Source organism: Pimephales promelas, chromosome 9 (genome assembly GCF_988280905.1).
Source record: "Pimephales promelas chromosome 9, fPimPro1.hap1.1, whole genome shotgun sequence".
In the NCBI taxonomy this organism is placed as follows: Eukaryota; Metazoa; Chordata; class Actinopteri; order Cypriniformes; family Leuciscidae; genus Pimephales; species Pimephales promelas.
The window spans coordinates 8940339-8957735 of NC_142777.1; the positions used below are offsets into that span (position 1 = coordinate 8940339).

General features: G+C 40.6%; 1 protein-coding gene across 3 annotated transcripts in view; it reads right to left on the reverse strand.

The window, feature by feature from the left end:
- wfs1b (Wolfram syndrome 1b (wolframin)) overlaps positions 1 to 17397 on the reverse strand; it is an 80512-nt gene that overhangs the window by 50505 nt on the left and 12610 nt on the right. For 2 of the 3 annotated variants that reach the window (XM_039650651.2, XM_039650650.2), the window contains exons 3-7: positions 15350 to 15414; positions 15130 to 15274; positions 12710 to 12883; positions 5307 to 5384; positions 5043 to 5200 (exon numbers count right to left, since the gene is read on the reverse strand). In XM_039650651.2, the coding sequence (XP_039506585.1) occupies positions 5043 to 5200; positions 5307 to 5384; positions 12710 to 12883; positions 15130 to 15274; positions 15350 to 15414 (620 nt within the window). The remainder of the gene's footprint in view (positions 1 to 5042; positions 5201 to 5306; positions 5385 to 12709; positions 12884 to 15129; positions 15275 to 15349; positions 15415 to 17397) is intronic. The other variant, XM_089134725.1, reaches the window with a different exon arrangement.

Below are 17397 nucleotides of genomic sequence, written 5' to 3' on the forward strand. Positions count from 1 at the left end.
AATATCTATATCAGTTGGATCGGTTCCATATGATATAATTAAATCTAGTGTATGATTTAGACGATGAGTGGGACCACTGACGTTTTGTTTGACCCCAAAGGAGTTTAATAAGTCTGTAAACGCAGCCCCTAAAGCATCATTTGTATTATCTACGTGTATGTTAAAATCTCCAGCAATTATTGCTTTATCGACATTTACCAATAGATCCGAGAGAAAGTCTGCAAACTCTTTTAGGAATTCAGCATATGGCCCTGTAGGTCTATATACAGTAGCCAGGGCTAGAGATAATATGGATTTCCTTCTTACATCTAAGAGCGTAACATTTAGCACAAGTACTTCAAATGAATTAAACCTGTGACCTGTTTTCTGAGTAATATTAAAAATATCTTTATAGATTGTTGCAACACCGCCGCCACGACCGATCAGACGAGGCTCATGTTTATAACAGTATCCTGGCGGAGTAGATTCGTTTAGACCGAAATACTCATTTGGTTTAAGCCAGGTTTCAGTAAGGCACAGAACATCGAAGTTATTGTCTGTGACCATTTCATTTACAATAACCGCCTTAGGTGTGAGCGATCTAATGTTTAGGAGACCTAGCTTTAGAAATTGTTTTTGTTCACTGATATTTAGATTTTCTGGTTTAATTACAATAAGATTTTTGCTAGATCCTACACTAGATTTATTGTTTGGCTTCACTAAACGAGGAATAGACACAGTTTCTATATAATGTTCCACACTATGCTTATTAGTTAAGTTTGGACCGCAAAGGCTGTAATTTGGACTTTGACTCATTAGTCATCTCAGCTCAGCTCCTTCTTTACCACAACAGACCGGTACATCGACCGCATTGTTGCAGAAGCTGCACCGATCCGTCTGTCAATCTCCCGTTCCATCCTTCCCTCACTCGGGAACAAAACCCCAAGATACTTAAACTCCTCCACTTGAGGAAGGATTTCTCCACCAACCTGAAGTGAGCAAGCCACCCTTTTCCGACTGAGGACCATGGCCTCGGATTTGGAGGTGCTGATCTTCATCCCAGCCGCTTCACACTCGGCTGCAAACCGTTCCAGTGCATGCTGAAGGTCCTGGTGTGAAGGGGCCAACACGACAACATCATCCGCAAAGAGCAGAGACGAAATCGTGTGGTCCCCAAACCTGACACCCTCCGGCCCCTGGCTGCGACTAGAAATTCTGTCCATAAAAATTATGAACAGAACCGGCGACAAAGGGCAGCCCTGCATGAGTCCAACATGCACTGGGAAGAAGTCTGACTTACTACCGGCAATGTGAACCAAGCTCCTTCTTCGGTCATACCGGACAGCAAAGGATCCATATTCCCGGAGCACCCTCCACAGGCCGCCTCGGGGGACACAGTCGAATGCCCTCTCCAAATCCACAAAACACATGTGGACTGGTTGGGCAAACTCCCATGAACTCTCCAGCACCCTGTAGAGAGTATAGAGCTGGTCCAGTGTTCCATGGCCCGGACGAAAACCGCACCGTTCCCCCTGAATCCGAGGTTCCCCTATCGGCCATATTCTCCTCTCCAGTCTGCCATTCCAGAGGCACTGTCCCCGACTGCCACGCGATGCTGCAGAGGCGTGTCAACCAAGACGGCCCCACAACATCCAGAGACTTGAGGTATTCAGGGCGGATCTCATCCACCCCCGGTGCCTTGCCACCGAGGAGTTTCTTGAATACCTCGGTGACCTCAGCTAGGGTGATGGACGAGTCCACCTCTGAGCCCTCAGCCTCTGCTTCCTCAATGGAAGACGTGACGGCGGGATTGAGGAGGTCCTCGAAGTATTCCTTCCACTGTCCGACGACATCCCCAGTTGAGGTCAACAGCTGCCCACCCCTACTGTAAACAGCATTGGTAGGGGACTGTTTCCCTTCTCCTGAGGCACCAGACAGTTTGCCAGAATCTCTTCGAGGCCAGCCGATAGTCCTTCTCCATGGCCTCACCGAACTCCTCCCAGGCCCGAGTTTTTGCCTCCACGACCACCCGGGCCGCAGTCCGCATGGCCTGCCGGTACCTGTCAGCTGCCTCCGGAGTCCCACGAGCCAACCAGGCCTGATAGGACTCCTTCTTCAGCTTGACGGCATCCTTTACTTCCGGTGTCCACCACCGGGTTTGGGGATTGCTGCCTCGACAGGCACCGGAGACCTTATGGCCACAGCTCCGAGCAGCCGCTTTGACAATGGAGGTGGAGAACATGGTCCACTCAGACTTAATATATCCAGCCTCCCTCGGGATCTGGTCGTAGCTCTGCCGGAGGTGGCCAAACGTTCCCAGCAAACCCTTACAGTACGCTTGGGTCTGCCAAGTCTGTCAAGCCTACTCCCCCGCCATCGGATCCAACTCACCACCAGGTGGTGATCAGTTGACAGCTCCGCCTCTCTCTTCACCCCAGTGTCCAAGACATACGGCCGCAGGTCAGATGAAACGACCACAAAGCCTAGGGTGTCCTGGTGCCACTAGCACTAGTGGACACCCTTATGCTTAAACATGGTGTTCGTTATGGACAAACTGTAACTAGCACAGAAGTCCAATAACTGAACACCACTCGGGTTCAGGTCGGGGGGGCCGTTCCTCCCGATCACGCCCCTCCAGGTGTCACTGTCGTTGCCCACGTGAGCGTTGAAGTCCCCCAGCAGAACGACGGAGTCCCCAGTCAGAGCACTTTCCAGCACTCCTCCCAGAGACCCCAAGAAGGCCAGGTACTCTGCACTGCCGTTTGGCCCGTAGGCACACACGACAGTGAGAGGCCTATCCCCGACCCGTAGGCGCAGGGAAATGACCCTCTCGTTCACCGGGGTAAACTCCAACACATGGCGGCTGGGGGGCTATAAGCAAACCCATACCAGCCCGCCGCCTCTCACCATGGGCAACTCCAGAGTGGTGAAGAGTCCAACCTCTCTCAAGGAGTGTGGTTCTAGAGCCCAAGCCATGCGTAGAGGTGATCCCGACTATCTCTAGTCGGAACCTCTCAACCTCACGCACAATCTCGGGCTCCTTCCCCGCCAGCGAGGTGACGTTCCGTGTCCAGGGATCGGGTCGCCGAGGCCCCTGCCTTCGACTGCCGCCCGATCCTCTCTGCACCAACCCCTTACGGCTCCTCCTGCAGGTGGTGAGCCCACAGGAAGACTTCGGGCTGAGCCCGGCCGGACCCCATGGGGAGAGGCCCGGCCACCAGGCGCTCGCATACGCGCCCCAACCCCGGGCCTGGCTCCAGGGTGGGGCCCCGGTTGCGCCATACCGGGTGACGTCACGGTCCTTGAATTTATTTCAATATTCAATATTTAAATATGAAATGATTTCAAACTTTAACGTTTTACTTTAAATATGACACTAAAACTGCCAATACGCGGTTACAAGTCACCGACTTAATAAGCGAGTTCAGGGTCATTCATTCAAATGATTTGTTTAAACGGCTGATTCATTCGGGAAAGAAGCAAGTGATTGTTCACTGAATCGTTAAAATGATTCGTTCAAAACGCGGATTTCATTCAAGAAATCATCGCTGTTTGTTGCATTGAGACTCTGCTACGGTTTCATTTTGAAATTCTCGTCGACGAAATAAAGGGAAAACAAAGAATATTGATCATGTTATGTCTAAAAACTAACTCACAATGTCAATTTATTTTTAATTTAACCATTGTATAACAAACATCACACTTGTGCACGGGAAAACGACACTAAGGAATATGATAATATAAGTAAATATAAGACAAAAACTAATTTGGGTACATACCTATAACCATAGACATAATAAATAGCCTACATGTCTATGCCTATAACTGCACACATCACGCAGTGAAAGCATGAGAGACTAATGCGATGTCAGCTCACAGTGCCTTGTAAGTCGTTAAAAAAATTTGAATATCATAATAGACAATACACATTGCACAACCTTACGCACATAAAGAAGTAACTTAAGATTGAACTGACATTTGCCAACTTCTCTCGCGTGCAGGACCCAGACGTAATTCTGCCGCATATGTAATGCGAATTGTCACGTGAACAAGCAAATCCACAAAGATAGAATAGGCCAATAAAAAATAATACTTAAGCAAATTAGATGGTTTTAATTTAGAAAACATTTAGATATTACTAAGTCAAAGTGTCATCTAAAACGTAAGACCTTTCACAAGTAAAAATAAGACTTTAAGACTTTTTATGGCTTTACATTTTAAAAATCGAATTTAAGACTTTTTAAGACTTTTTAAAGATCCGCGGGAACCCTGAAATGGGGTCGCTCCTGGGCACTTAATTGGGATTATAGCTGATTATCTGATTGTGTTTTTTGAAGAAGCAGCATTAGGCTACTCTTGCCTCGGATAAAACAGCATGGAAATAGCGACGATTGTGAAATGACCGTTTATGGCCTTTAATTACAACCTGTGAGCAGTTTTTCTAGATCCTTTTGTGAACTTCGTTTTACCCTTGTTGATGCACAGTGTGTCATCTTATTGCCGTTGGAGCTACCAATCTCTGTATAGCAGCCGTTGGAGCCCTCTGATGGTAGGGAATCGTAAGATGGCTGCTCGAATACTTCCGGTGGCTTCACTGCCTGGTGGCAGTTTAGAATGTCATGAGCTATCCAGTCATTATACAGATCAGTGGTTATGTCCCTAAGACACTCTCTCGTCCTATTGTATGCTCAATTTCACACCGACAGGAACTTTCTATTATGGGGGCGTGGGTATGATGTTCCCAAGTGTTCCCACCACAGCATCTCAACGCAGCGTCTCGTTCGCTTTTCAGGGAGCCTGTGTTACAGATGTAACCGGAAACATTTTTAATCTAATTAAAGGTGTATCAATTAATCCAGTACATAGGTGTTTTATACTCTGTATCCTGTAATCCTGTGTGTAGCTGTCCATGAGCATCTCATGGACAGCTAAACAATAACAATTACTTATGATATTCTACTTTAGTTTGGGCGACATTTGTGTGGACAGCTAGCCATGTAGTCTGTACACTAAGTAAGCTTGCCAAGTTTTACCATGGAAATAAGCAGAAATAATAATGGCACCTTTTGATGCAAAGGCAGTTCATCAGGGTTCTTTACTGGCCCTTCATCATCATCATCATCATCATTCCCTGCTGCTTCCATGGCAGGTGTTGGTGAAATACCCTCAGTATATTGTTTAGTATACTCAACAAACTCTTCTACACCAACATATTCAGCCCCTGTCACAGCAAAAATACACAGATTCAGGTTATTATATTCAAATTACCACATATGTAATATAAGTCTAAAACATTTGATTCTGCAAAGATAACACAATGAATTCACCATCTCTTGAGACCAAACTCTCCAATACTTTTCTTTGTTTCTGTGCTGGGCTTGAGAGAGGGCTGCTGGGAGCACCATCTGGATGAGGAGCAGGAAACACAACATATGCTCTAAAGATAGTTACAGTCGACCCTATTGATTAATGTAAAATAACTGCATGAAGATTCTTAATTTTTTATTTGCCGTTCTACAGAAAAATAATAACAGCATACAGGTTAAGAGCAATGACCGAATTTTCACGTTTAGATGAACTATTCCTTTTGCATTATCCAAATAGGTTAATCACACAGGTCTGTAGCCAGCCTATTGAAAGAGGAAATTCTTTTTTTTTTTTTTTTTTTTTTTTAAAGTTGAGTTTTTCGCAGTTTTTCTCCTTTTGTATTTAATTATGAGGTTAAAACACTTAATTTTGGTGACCTTTTTTGCACTTATTTGTGCTGCATTAGCTGACACTGCTGCCTGCTTTCTCTTCCGTCTCTCCTGCTCTTTGTACCGCCTGTACCGTTGTACCGCCTGACAAAAACAGTCAAAACGACTGACTAAACACTCATTCATTAGATGTATGTACATCCAACTTCAATAAACTAGTACATACTTGTGACATCATATATCCTCCTATCAGTGAATCAGTGCAAAATAAACTCACAACAGTTAAAGGGGTCATATAATGCCACTTTCATACTTTGCCACTTTCAAGTTAATTTAATTATTTAGGGTCTAAATGAAAAGTTTGTATACACTTTAATTTAAAAAAATCTCATTAGTATTGTAAGAAAAAAAATCATTTTACCTGGTCAAAACCAGCTGTTTTCAGCACGTCATTTCTGTGCATATGCCTTTAAATGATAATGAGCTTTGCTCACTCCTCCCCTTTGTTCTGCAGGCGTTTCGACACAATGCACGTGGAGTGTTGCCTTAAAGAGCCCCTATCATAGCATTTGAAATGTTCCTATTTTTGTTTTAGGAGTTCCCAAAAACAGTTTAACGTGCATGCAAGGATAAAAAACACTTTATTTGTCTTATAATATGCATTTATTTTTAACTGATTTGCTCAACGACTCCCAAATGATTCGTTCGACGATTCATTTTCCCAAACACCTCCTTTGAGTGATGCGAATCTGCGGCGATTGTTCAAATGACCCAGTCAGTTGTTATCATAGACTGTAAAAAAATACAGTCTAGCATAACAACCGACTGGGTCATTTGACCAATCAGTTTGTTATTGGTTGTTATTGGTAAACCGTAGGCAGAGACTGTCGGCAACGGAACGCCCATAACCAGGATTATAGCTTGTCAAGTGTTGAAAATTGTATATAGTGTTTGAACAAACGTGTCAGAAAAAGTGAACTTTCCACACGGTCCCTTACACGGTCAAGAGCAAGCTTTCCCGGCGAAACTCACTTTGCGGGGGCTTTTGAGGGGCAGTGCTTATTATAAAGAGTGAAGTCATATTTGGCCAAGTCGTTTAGGAGGTAATTGCCATTTTTCAATTAATGTCTGGTGAATATCAAAAACAAAACTAACTTTGACCCGCTTAGAAGCTGCGCGGAGTGTACACAACACACACAACACAATATACAGTGATATGAATAAGTTTGGACACCCATGCTAAATTTGCCTAAAAAGAGGAATAAAAAAAATCATCTTCTGGATATTGATCTTAATGCCTTAATTAGAAAAATGAGGAAAACTCCAACCTTTAAGGACACAAATTTTCTTTGTGAATGAATAAAATGTATCAAATAAATAAACGTTTTTCCTTAAAATACAGGGTGCATAAGTCAGGACACCCCTATGTTAAATTCCCATAGAGTCAGGCAGATTTTTATTTTTAAAAGCCAGTTATTTCATGGATCCAGGATAATATGCATCCTGATAAAGTTCCCTTGGCCTTTGGAATTAAAATATCCCCACATCATCACACACACACACCATTCACCATGCCTTGAGATTGGCATGGTTTTACTTCAGGTAGCCTAATAGCTGGTTTTATTTGCATTGAAAGATGATCTTATGCAAATTACCCCATGCCAATCTCTAGGCATGGTGAATGGTGTGTGATGATGTGGGGATATTTTAATTCCAAAGGCCAAGGGAACTTTATCAGGATGCATATTATCCTGGATCCATGAAATAACTGGCTTTTAAAAATAAAAATCTGCCTGACTCTATGGGAATTTAACATAGGGGTGTCCTGACTTATGCACCCTGTATTTTAAGGAAAAACATTTATTTATTAATAAATAAATTAATAACCCCGGGGCTATGAGTTACTGCAGCCATTACTGCAGTCATTTTCAAAAATCCATGATAGGTGCTCTTTAACAACAGTCGAGGGTATATTTTGGAGAAAGAATGGCAGCGGGAGTCATTGAGGACACATCTGTGCAACCGTATGAGTTTGTACTGCAGTCGGATGCGGAACAAGATGAAGGCCGCAAAGAAGCTCGACTCCGCTGTATATGCGAATTACAGACCAATTTCAAACCCGTCCTTCTTATCCAAATACTTGAAAAAAACATTTTTTTTATACAGCTCCAACAGTATTTATATAACAATTCTATTTTGGAATTTAGACATCTTTAAATATGTCTTCAAACCCCTTCACAGCACTGAGTCTGCCCTTTTAAAAGTTCTTAACGATATTTTAATAACGACAGATGCTGGCGATACCATGGCCTTAGTGCTCTTAGATCTAAGCTCAGCTTTTGACTTTGTTGACCATAAGATTCTCCTATCTCGGATAAAATGTTCGATCAGTCTCTCAGTCTCAGGTATAGTACTCAAATGGTTTCAATCTTTCCTTTCAAACAGAAGTTTTTCTGTTAGTTTAGGTATTCATTTATCTTCTGCAACTCACCTCAACTGTGGTGTACCCCAGGGTTCAATTCTGGCACCCCTACTTTTCTCATTGTACATCCTTCCTCTTGGGTCAATTATGAGTAGGCTGGGTGTGTCATACCACTGCTATGTGGACGATACCCAACTCTACATACCCATAAAACATAATGATATGACCACATGTAAGAGACTACGAGACTGTCTCCATGAACTCAAAATGTGGCTCACTAACAACTTTATGCTGCTTAATGAAGAGAAAACCCAAATCACCCAATTGGGTCTTAGCACGCTCTCTGAGAGATATTGCACTGACCTTGGCACCCTTACACCACACCTCACTTCCGAAGTCAAAAACTTAGGATTTTATCTAGACCTTAGTCTCAAGCTGAACAAACAAATTAATGCCACAGTCAGAACCAGTTTTTATCATCTACGCCGGTTGGCCAAAGTAAAGCCATTCTTAAATAGGAATAGCTTTGAAACAATTATTCATGCTTTTATTTCTACATGTTTTGACTATTGCAATTTATTATATGCTGGGCTACCTCTCACTTCTATTTCATGTCTTCAGTTCAGGTGGTCCAAAATGCAGCTGCCCATTTGCTCACTGGCAGTCGAAAATGAGACCACATCACTCCAATTCTTCGTTCTTTACACTGGCTGCCAGTCCGATTTAGAATCGATTTTTAAATTGTACTATTTGTTTATAAATCACTAAACAACCAGGCCCCCAAATACTTTTCTGATTTAAAGGGTACATATCATGCTTTTAAATCATTCATTTTTACTTATAAATCATACATTTGTGGTCTATATAAAGCATAACTGCAATGCTTAGGTCAGAATTCCTCATTATTATAGCTCAACAGGCCCCTTTTCTACCCCTTTTCTGATGTGCTTCTGTGAGCAACCCGTTTCGAAACGTCCCCTTTAAATAAAAAGGAGTTGCGTCTTTCCCCCCGCCCGCTCTCCAGGTCGCTGAGTTCACGGTCGGTTCAACTCCCCCCGTTCGGCCATTATTTTAGTTTGATAAGAGCTATACGATTACTATTAGGGCTGACTTCTAATAGTCGAGGATTCGACGATTCGATTCGGATAGGTCTGATTCGACTATGAACGTTATAGTCGAATAGTACACGGCCAGTTCAACCTCGTATAAATCAGGTTATGCATGTCTCCCGCTCACGAGCGCTCACTCTTAAAGGGTTAGTTCACCCAAAAATGAAAATTAAGTAATTAATTACTCACCCCCATGTTGTACCAACCACGTAAGACCTTCGTTCATCTTCGGAATACAAATGAAGATATTTTTGATTAAATTTGAGAGCTGTATAACAACCACATAGGCTCCTAAGGGAATGACACTTGACGGCCCAGAAAGTCAATGAAGAAAATGTTTAAATATTCCATGTGACTACAGTGGCTCAACTATAAGTTTATCAAGCGACGAGAATACTTTTTGTGCGAAAAAACAAACAAAAATAATGACTTTATTCGACTATTCCTTTTCTTCCTTGTTGGCCTGAAACGAGACTTCAGTAGATTTCCACGACGCATGCGCGAGAACTGAACTGAAGTAGTTGAAGGAGATCGCAATTCTCGCGCATGCGTCGTGGAGGTCTCGCGCAAGTCTCGTTTCAGGCCAACAAGGAAGAAAAGGAATAGTCGAATAAAGTCGTTATTTTTGTTTGTTTTTTCGCACAAAAAGTATTCTCGTCGCTTGATAAACTTATAGTTGAGCCACTGTATTAGGCTAAAATCAAACAAATATTTAGCAAAGTTTGAATATTAATTGTGAAGGGCTTTCACTGTGAAGTTGAGTTATCAACTGATGAGCATAAATCCTTTCTGTCTGCGTAAGTGAGAGAGAGTGAGTTAGAGTGAGAGAGAACACAGTCCTTAAATCTACCGTGTTTACGTGAATACTCGACTTGGCATTTTGATATGTTTTTGTATTTATTTGGCCGTTTTGGTGCACAACTGAAGATAAAGGCCTACTCTGCTTTTCCGTGTTGCGCTCGGAGCGCGCGCACACAGCATCCTGCCAGTAATTCCGTTCTCTTTCGTGACTTATCGTGCTTTTAATATTTCTTTTCATTATAAAGCACATCCTGCTCTTTTTTATTCCTTCAATTTTGGTTATTAATAACTTAAAACAGAATCGTTTTAAAAAACTTAAAAAAGCTGCAGCTGTTTGAATCCCAGTGCAGGAGCGGTGGGTTATCACAGAGACAAGTTGATTTCTCTGATGACTGTAACACTCGTGAGGGCGACCAGCACTGAATACGCACTTTTGCCGCTTCAAGAATTTAATTATCATAAACGTTTAACTAACTTCGGTAGATTGTGCTACAAGGGAATTATAACTGGCAGATTTTTCTGTTGAGAGACGACCTGTATTGATGGGTCTTATTTTTTGTATCGCTCGTTTGTTGGTAAAGGGTGATCATCGCGAGCCACATGATTTTTACCAAAGAGCCAGGTGTGGCTCACGAGCCATTTATAGGTTCCCGACCGCTGGTCTAGATCATGAAATGCTTTCTGACAAAGTGCCGTTTATCTATGCATTACACAGAACTAACAGACTACTTAAATGCGATCGCGCGCATGCATATAATAATTGCTATAGTAAATGATAATAATAGAGTGTTTAAACAAGATAATCTTGTCAAAAGTTTCATTCAGTGGCCTGATTCTGAACATTCCTGATCATCAACCCAGTGAGTGCTCAGCAATATGAACAAAGTTTTTTTTCGAGACTGGTGAACAAATACAACAGATAGATAATTAAATTCAGCACTTTTATTTTCAACATGCACTCATTCATGTCTGTTTTATTTCATTCATGTAAAGTTACGTCTTTATTGGGGCAGGGAATGACGTATTACGGATTGCATACGTGAACGTGACTCCATGGGCCCTATTTTAACGATCTGAAACGCAAGTGTCAAAGCGCATGGCGCAAGTAACTTTGTGGGCGGGTCCCGGCGCTGTTGCTATTTTCCCGGGGGGATAAATGCCTCTTGCGCCTGGTGCAAATCTAAAAGGGGTTGGTCTGAAGTAGCTTCATTATTCATAGGTGTGGTTTGGGCGTAACATGAAATAAACCAATCCGAGCGCCATCCAATATACCCTTTAAGATCAGGCGCGCATGTTGCATGACGAATTGTTATTATAACGGCGGGTTTACCAGGCGCGCGCCAGGAGCGTTCACAGCCGATGAGACCGACGTTCTTGTCAGGACAGTGAAAGACAGAAAGGTGACGGTAAAATTTACCGATGGCTAACAGATTTATAACAGATTATCAATGAAATTCTCCCATTGACTTTTACTAAAATTGTGTTATTTAGCCAACAATCCCGTTGTTACAAAGTTGTTAATAAAATTCGATTAAAAACAGGGCATTAGAACCGCAGTGTCGTATATTTTTAAAATTGATTGACAGGCCTGGCTTAACGACAATTCAAATACTTGCATGTAGTCAAACATCCATCCAAATGATGGCGCACAAGTTCTTCTTGGCAAACTGAGGGGTTGGTTTATGTGGAGCGAGCAAATGAGTAAATAAATGCGGAGGCAACCGTGCTATAGCCCATTGAACGTAAAAGCGTGGATTCGCTCTCTCACTTAAAAAAAGTCAGAAAACGGTCAGAGTTGTTTTAAATACTGCAATTTTGTTAAATGACCAACATAGTATAAAGGGGGGGTTGACTGCGTTTTCACTTTTTTCATTTTAAATTGTGTGTAATGTTGCTGTTGGTGCATGAACAGTATCTGCAAAGTTGCAGCGCTGAAAGTTCAGTGTAAGCAGAGATATCGTCTTTTAAAAATCAGGAAGTATTTTGCCTACAAAAACGACTCGATTGGGACTACAGCTGGGTTATGGTACGTCACTAACAAACACATTTGCATCAACTTCTCCCTCAGAATATGCAGAAAATGGTGTGCGCATATTTCTGAGGCACGTCGACTCGTCTAGTGTATTGTTCACGCAGCTGTCAGGTCTTCTGTGTTTGGGCTTCCCATGGATGCTCTACTTCCTCAACAATGGATACAATTTATGTTTGATTATGTTCCTGAAAATGACGATCGTAATCTAGCTCTCTGTGCTGCGCATTTACGGAAGACAGCTTCCAGAATCTCCACGAGTTCAATGCCGGATTCAACAAGAAACTGTTACTAAAACATGAAGCAGTTCCGACTTTAAAACAAGAGGCAACAGTTGTTGGGCCACAATCTGTAAGTAGGCTAAGACTTCATCATTTTAAATGTATTTGCATGTATAATTCCAGACGTAGCCTTGTGTTTTATTTTTTTCAAATGCCAGCGCTGGCTTAGCCTATGCTATTTTGTGCCATTTTATTTTGCACATGCGGCACACACACACACACACACACACACACCTCCAGCTACAATGATCATATTAATTTGAAACAGCAACCCAGAATATTTGTCACAAGCATTGATTAAAACAATGATGACAAAAATCACACACAAAAAAAAAAAAAAAAATGTCCGAAGCCCCCTGCCTACAGGCTTGTCACAACAACATAAGTTTCACCTGTCTCAGTGTTGATCTGGCTGACATTTTCCAGAAGTTCAGAGGCAGTGATGTTTTTCTTCCTCTCTGGATTTAGTTTCCAGTACATGAGCAGAGCTGCTTTCCTGACATTGCGCTGAAAACGAGATTCACATGCCAGGGAACACACCTCCTCTCTGTTCTCAGCTGTGATGCCTGGCATGCACACACACAAAAAAAAAAAACACGCACGCACATACACACAAAAAAAACACACACAAGTCAGTCTAAATGTAAGTACAGAGAAAAGGATGTCATACGTTTACAATCTAGATTAGGGGTCGGCAACTGGCATTAATATCTGGCCCGCGCCGCAGCCTGAAAAGTTCTGAAAGACATTCAAAAGAGTCTATGAATCGCTAGACACACCTCTAAAATAACCGTCATGAAATGTCTAATATTATATTAAATGCATCTCTATAGCATGCGTTGTGTTTATCTTGCAATTTATACACGAAAATGAGTTTTTACGTGCATATGAAAAGCAGTTTTCGCGTGCATTTGATACGCACTTTATTGCGTGTAATAAACACGCACCCCACATCACTAATCCTACCCAATGTATAAAACACACACACACACACCCGACACCACTACTAAACCTACCTATGCATATCACATGCACGTAAAAACTATTTTTCCTGTATAAATTGCACGATAAAAACTATGCGTGCTATAGAGACGCATTTAGTGTGATCGGGTTGTCGTTGCAGATAAGACACACCGGCTTTGCATTTACAAAATTAAGTAGGATGAACACATAGTTGTCTTTTCATTATTCTTTGTATGGCTATTTTTGCTGTCAACTTTCTTCTTTAGACACTTTGATAGTGCCATTTTCTCTCAACAGCTAGCTTAAAAAGTATAAAAGTAGTCTACATCAAATAATTATTACAATAATTATTACAATAAAGTTAGATTCAATTGTGTAACAAGCAAATTAAAATGATACACATTTATTATTCACAATATGGAAACAGGAAATAAAACATAGGCCTAGTTTGTGAAGAGCATGACTCAAAAATGCCACTAATGGCCTTATTCAAGTCATGTTTTATTTTTTTAGGTATTTTTATCCAGTCCACATCTCCCAAAAGGCAGGATGTGTTGCAAGATGCCACAATATATCGGGAGACATATGTGTGTGGGTATATGTATATGTGGGTCAGACATGATTTTGACCACTTCATTAAGTTTTGTTTTATAGAAAGTCTTTCTAAAAAAATAATTTAGTTTTGTATCATTTGTATCTTATTTTTAATCAATGTTTTATCAACCAATTGCCTGGGTTTAATAAATAAGAAGCAAATATAGCGGACAATATAATCAGGACATGGAGGCGCCGGCGAGATTGCATTGCTTGTGAACTGGAGCTCTTCTCATAAATGAACCGAAACTTAAGCTGCTTCACAGACACGAGAAATATACAGAAAGCTTAAAAATGTCTAATTCTGTTAGGTCCATTAAGTCAAGAACACATGACAATAAATGATTAGGCAACCGTATTGAATAAATGCAATTCAAGTTTATAATTAAAATTTGGTGGTATGGCTCTGTTCAGGGAGTTCAGCAGCAGCATTAGGGAACGCTCACAGTTTAATATGAACAGAGCAGCAACGATGACAGAAAAGCAAATGCCACGTTATACACAACAAGGAGGATCTGGGTTGCAGAGAGCGAGCAGCGAGCAGTTAGGAGCGAATTGAATCTGCTTAAATAGGGTGTCCTGATTTGAGCGTAGTCATTAGCAGCGAGGGGAGATGAACAGCAGATGCACTGATGCAGCTCAGCTGAGCAGATCGCTGATGAGACCGTGTTGGCGGCAGATAGCTCAATTTTTAAACTAAACAATTCAAAACGAAAAGAAACAAACCGACTATTCTCTGCTAATGAAAAGAGCATTTCTCTCTATAGGCGCGTTAACTACTGCAGTCACTATTGAAGCCGACACAGACACTAATAAACAATTGTTAAAATGTCTCCTTGCTATATTTAAAACATTCATAAGCATTACTTTTGCCAGTTCCTTGTGACAGCTTTTGCATTATTGGCAGCGTCACCCTCTGGTTACTTGAACACGGCGTCAGCACCGAAAACATAGGGATTTTTTTTTAGACAATAATCACATGATCTATTTGATATTCTATAATTAAATCAACAAATCGAATATGCAAAAATCATGACTCATCCCTACTGCTTTATTAAAGTATCAAGTGTAAAACCCGGACACCCCCACACAAATGAGGCTTTTTGTAAAGGACTGCCCTACTATAGGATTTAACACAGAGTAACAGCTCACTACCAGTTACAAAAGACACTGTACCAGTCTGTCACAGGCAATTCTAGTTGCATTTTTCATCAATTAATTTAACCCTCATCTAGAGCATAGGTATCTGCTTTACCTCTCCTGTCATGAAGGCAGTGTCGTAGCAGCTTCACTGCATCTTTCTGTCCATTTTTCGCCGCCTGGAGTAGCCATGTTACCGCGGTGACAGAATTTACTTCTTCGTCTTCTTGCTCGGCTAATCTCAGGTAATATCTACCAACCTGTCCAACAACAGTGTAAGTTTTCAAATGACTAAAACAATTTATTGTGCAAGTGTGTTTTTGTGGCATTCAGACCTCGGTCTGTGCTTTTGGATCCCCATTCTTTGCCCTCTGTTTAAGATCATCAATGCTTAGGTCCTCTGGGATTTCACCAGGAAAATGGAAAAAAAAAACACACACACAAACAGCATAATTGTACCTTATTGTACTGTCACAACAAATATGTATGTATAAGTATGGACTGTGTACATTATTGTACTGTCACAACAAATATGTATGTATAAGTATGGACTGTGTACATTGTTTATTCACATGGGATTGTGCAATGTACTTTCTACTGCTTATTTTTCTATTTATTGCAGCCAAGTTGAATTGTTTGTTTTGTGTTATCTTTACTTAGTGTTTTGCATTGTGCTTTTGTGTTTATTTTACCACAAGGAGTTACACGTAAGAATTTCATTGTACAGCTAAGTGCAATGACAATAAAGGCATTCAATTCAATTTAGAAAACCAGTAGTCTATAATTGCATATTATAGCAAACCAGTTTGTAATTAATTTGATCAAAACAGATTTCCAAAAACACTTTAAATATATATATATATATATATATATATATATATATATTAACACAAGATTAACACTCTTTTTGGCCTGGCAAACTTTGTAGTTTTCACATGCTGTTGCAACAACTAGTAACGTTCTCCATTGACTTTATGCCCCAACATCCCTAGACCTAGATTTGATGACCGAGTGCGAGCGGTGTGTGCGGGTTGCGGGAGAATATAGAGAATAGAACACTTTGCGGGACTCTCGCAAACTAGAAACATCTAGGAATAAAACATTTGTATTCATATGTTGCAGAAAAGCAAAAGAACTACTAAAACAAAATAGAAACGATTTACAGGCCAGAGTTTCTTGTTTGCAGCGTTGAGCAATGTAGCCATTCATTGTGCAGTCAGTTTCATTGATAATAACAGAGATGTGTAAGATCACGATGAACTGATGTCAGCTTTTTAGGAATTTTTAAGGGAGCGCATTCAGTCACGCCAAACCATGCATGCAGTAGTCTGCTTGCTTTTATATTGTAACAGTGGTTTGTGTGTTAAATAATGCTTTAATAACAAATAATTTATCAGGAGCCGTTATGCTGATGTGCAGGCTTGGGAGTGTTACTTTAAAAATGTATTCCGTTACAGTTACAAATGACTTCATAAAAAAAAGTATTCAGTAACGTAATCCAAGTACCACAATATGAAAGTAATGTAACAGATTTATTTTGGATTACTTAAAGGACAGATATTATTTAAAAAAAAAACAACTTTTATTTATTAAGAATTTCACAGCCCTGAATATATATTTAAAGGGCTATACAGATATCTAGTGGCTACAGTATGTTATTACAGATTATTTTGAACTAACATGCTACAAGGAAATAATAAAAACACAACATTTAAAAATTCTACACAATCTACATACTGTATTAGTTTATTTTAAAATAGGCCTACATGTTGACTAAAGTCATGATCTTTCTTAATTTGCCTGACTGAACTTGGGCCGTTGGCAGTGACAGTTCCCCTATGTTATCTAGCAGCGCACATCTCCTTAAGTGAGACTGAGAAGAGATTATATATGTATTATGAAAGGACATTTTAGGTACTAAATTCCAAGAAATCCAAGAAATTTCCAAGAAATTAAAGCATTTTTACCCATGGGCAGCATCGTTTCTAGCAACAACGAGCATCTGTGTCCAAGCAGATTGTTGTTGAGGGCTGTTATTTTGCGCAGTCACCAGCTGGTGGCACACGTGACTCGTGTCGTGAGTCATTAATCAAGCAACGCTTAATATATTGTTATTATGCCAAAATACAGATTTAATTAGTGTAAGAGCCACATAGGGATTAGTTCATCTGAAATAATAATTTAGTAAAAATAGTAAGAAAATATTTCATGAAGAGTTATAAGAATTATTATTTTAGTTATTTTGGATTTAAAATGTATATTTAGTAATGTTTAGATCTGATTATATTTAATTATTTTGAGCTTCCAGTCAGATCGCACTACGTCACAACGCAAGTGATTGGATGTGTTTTAGTTTGAAGTTAGAGACGTTGGAAGCAACACA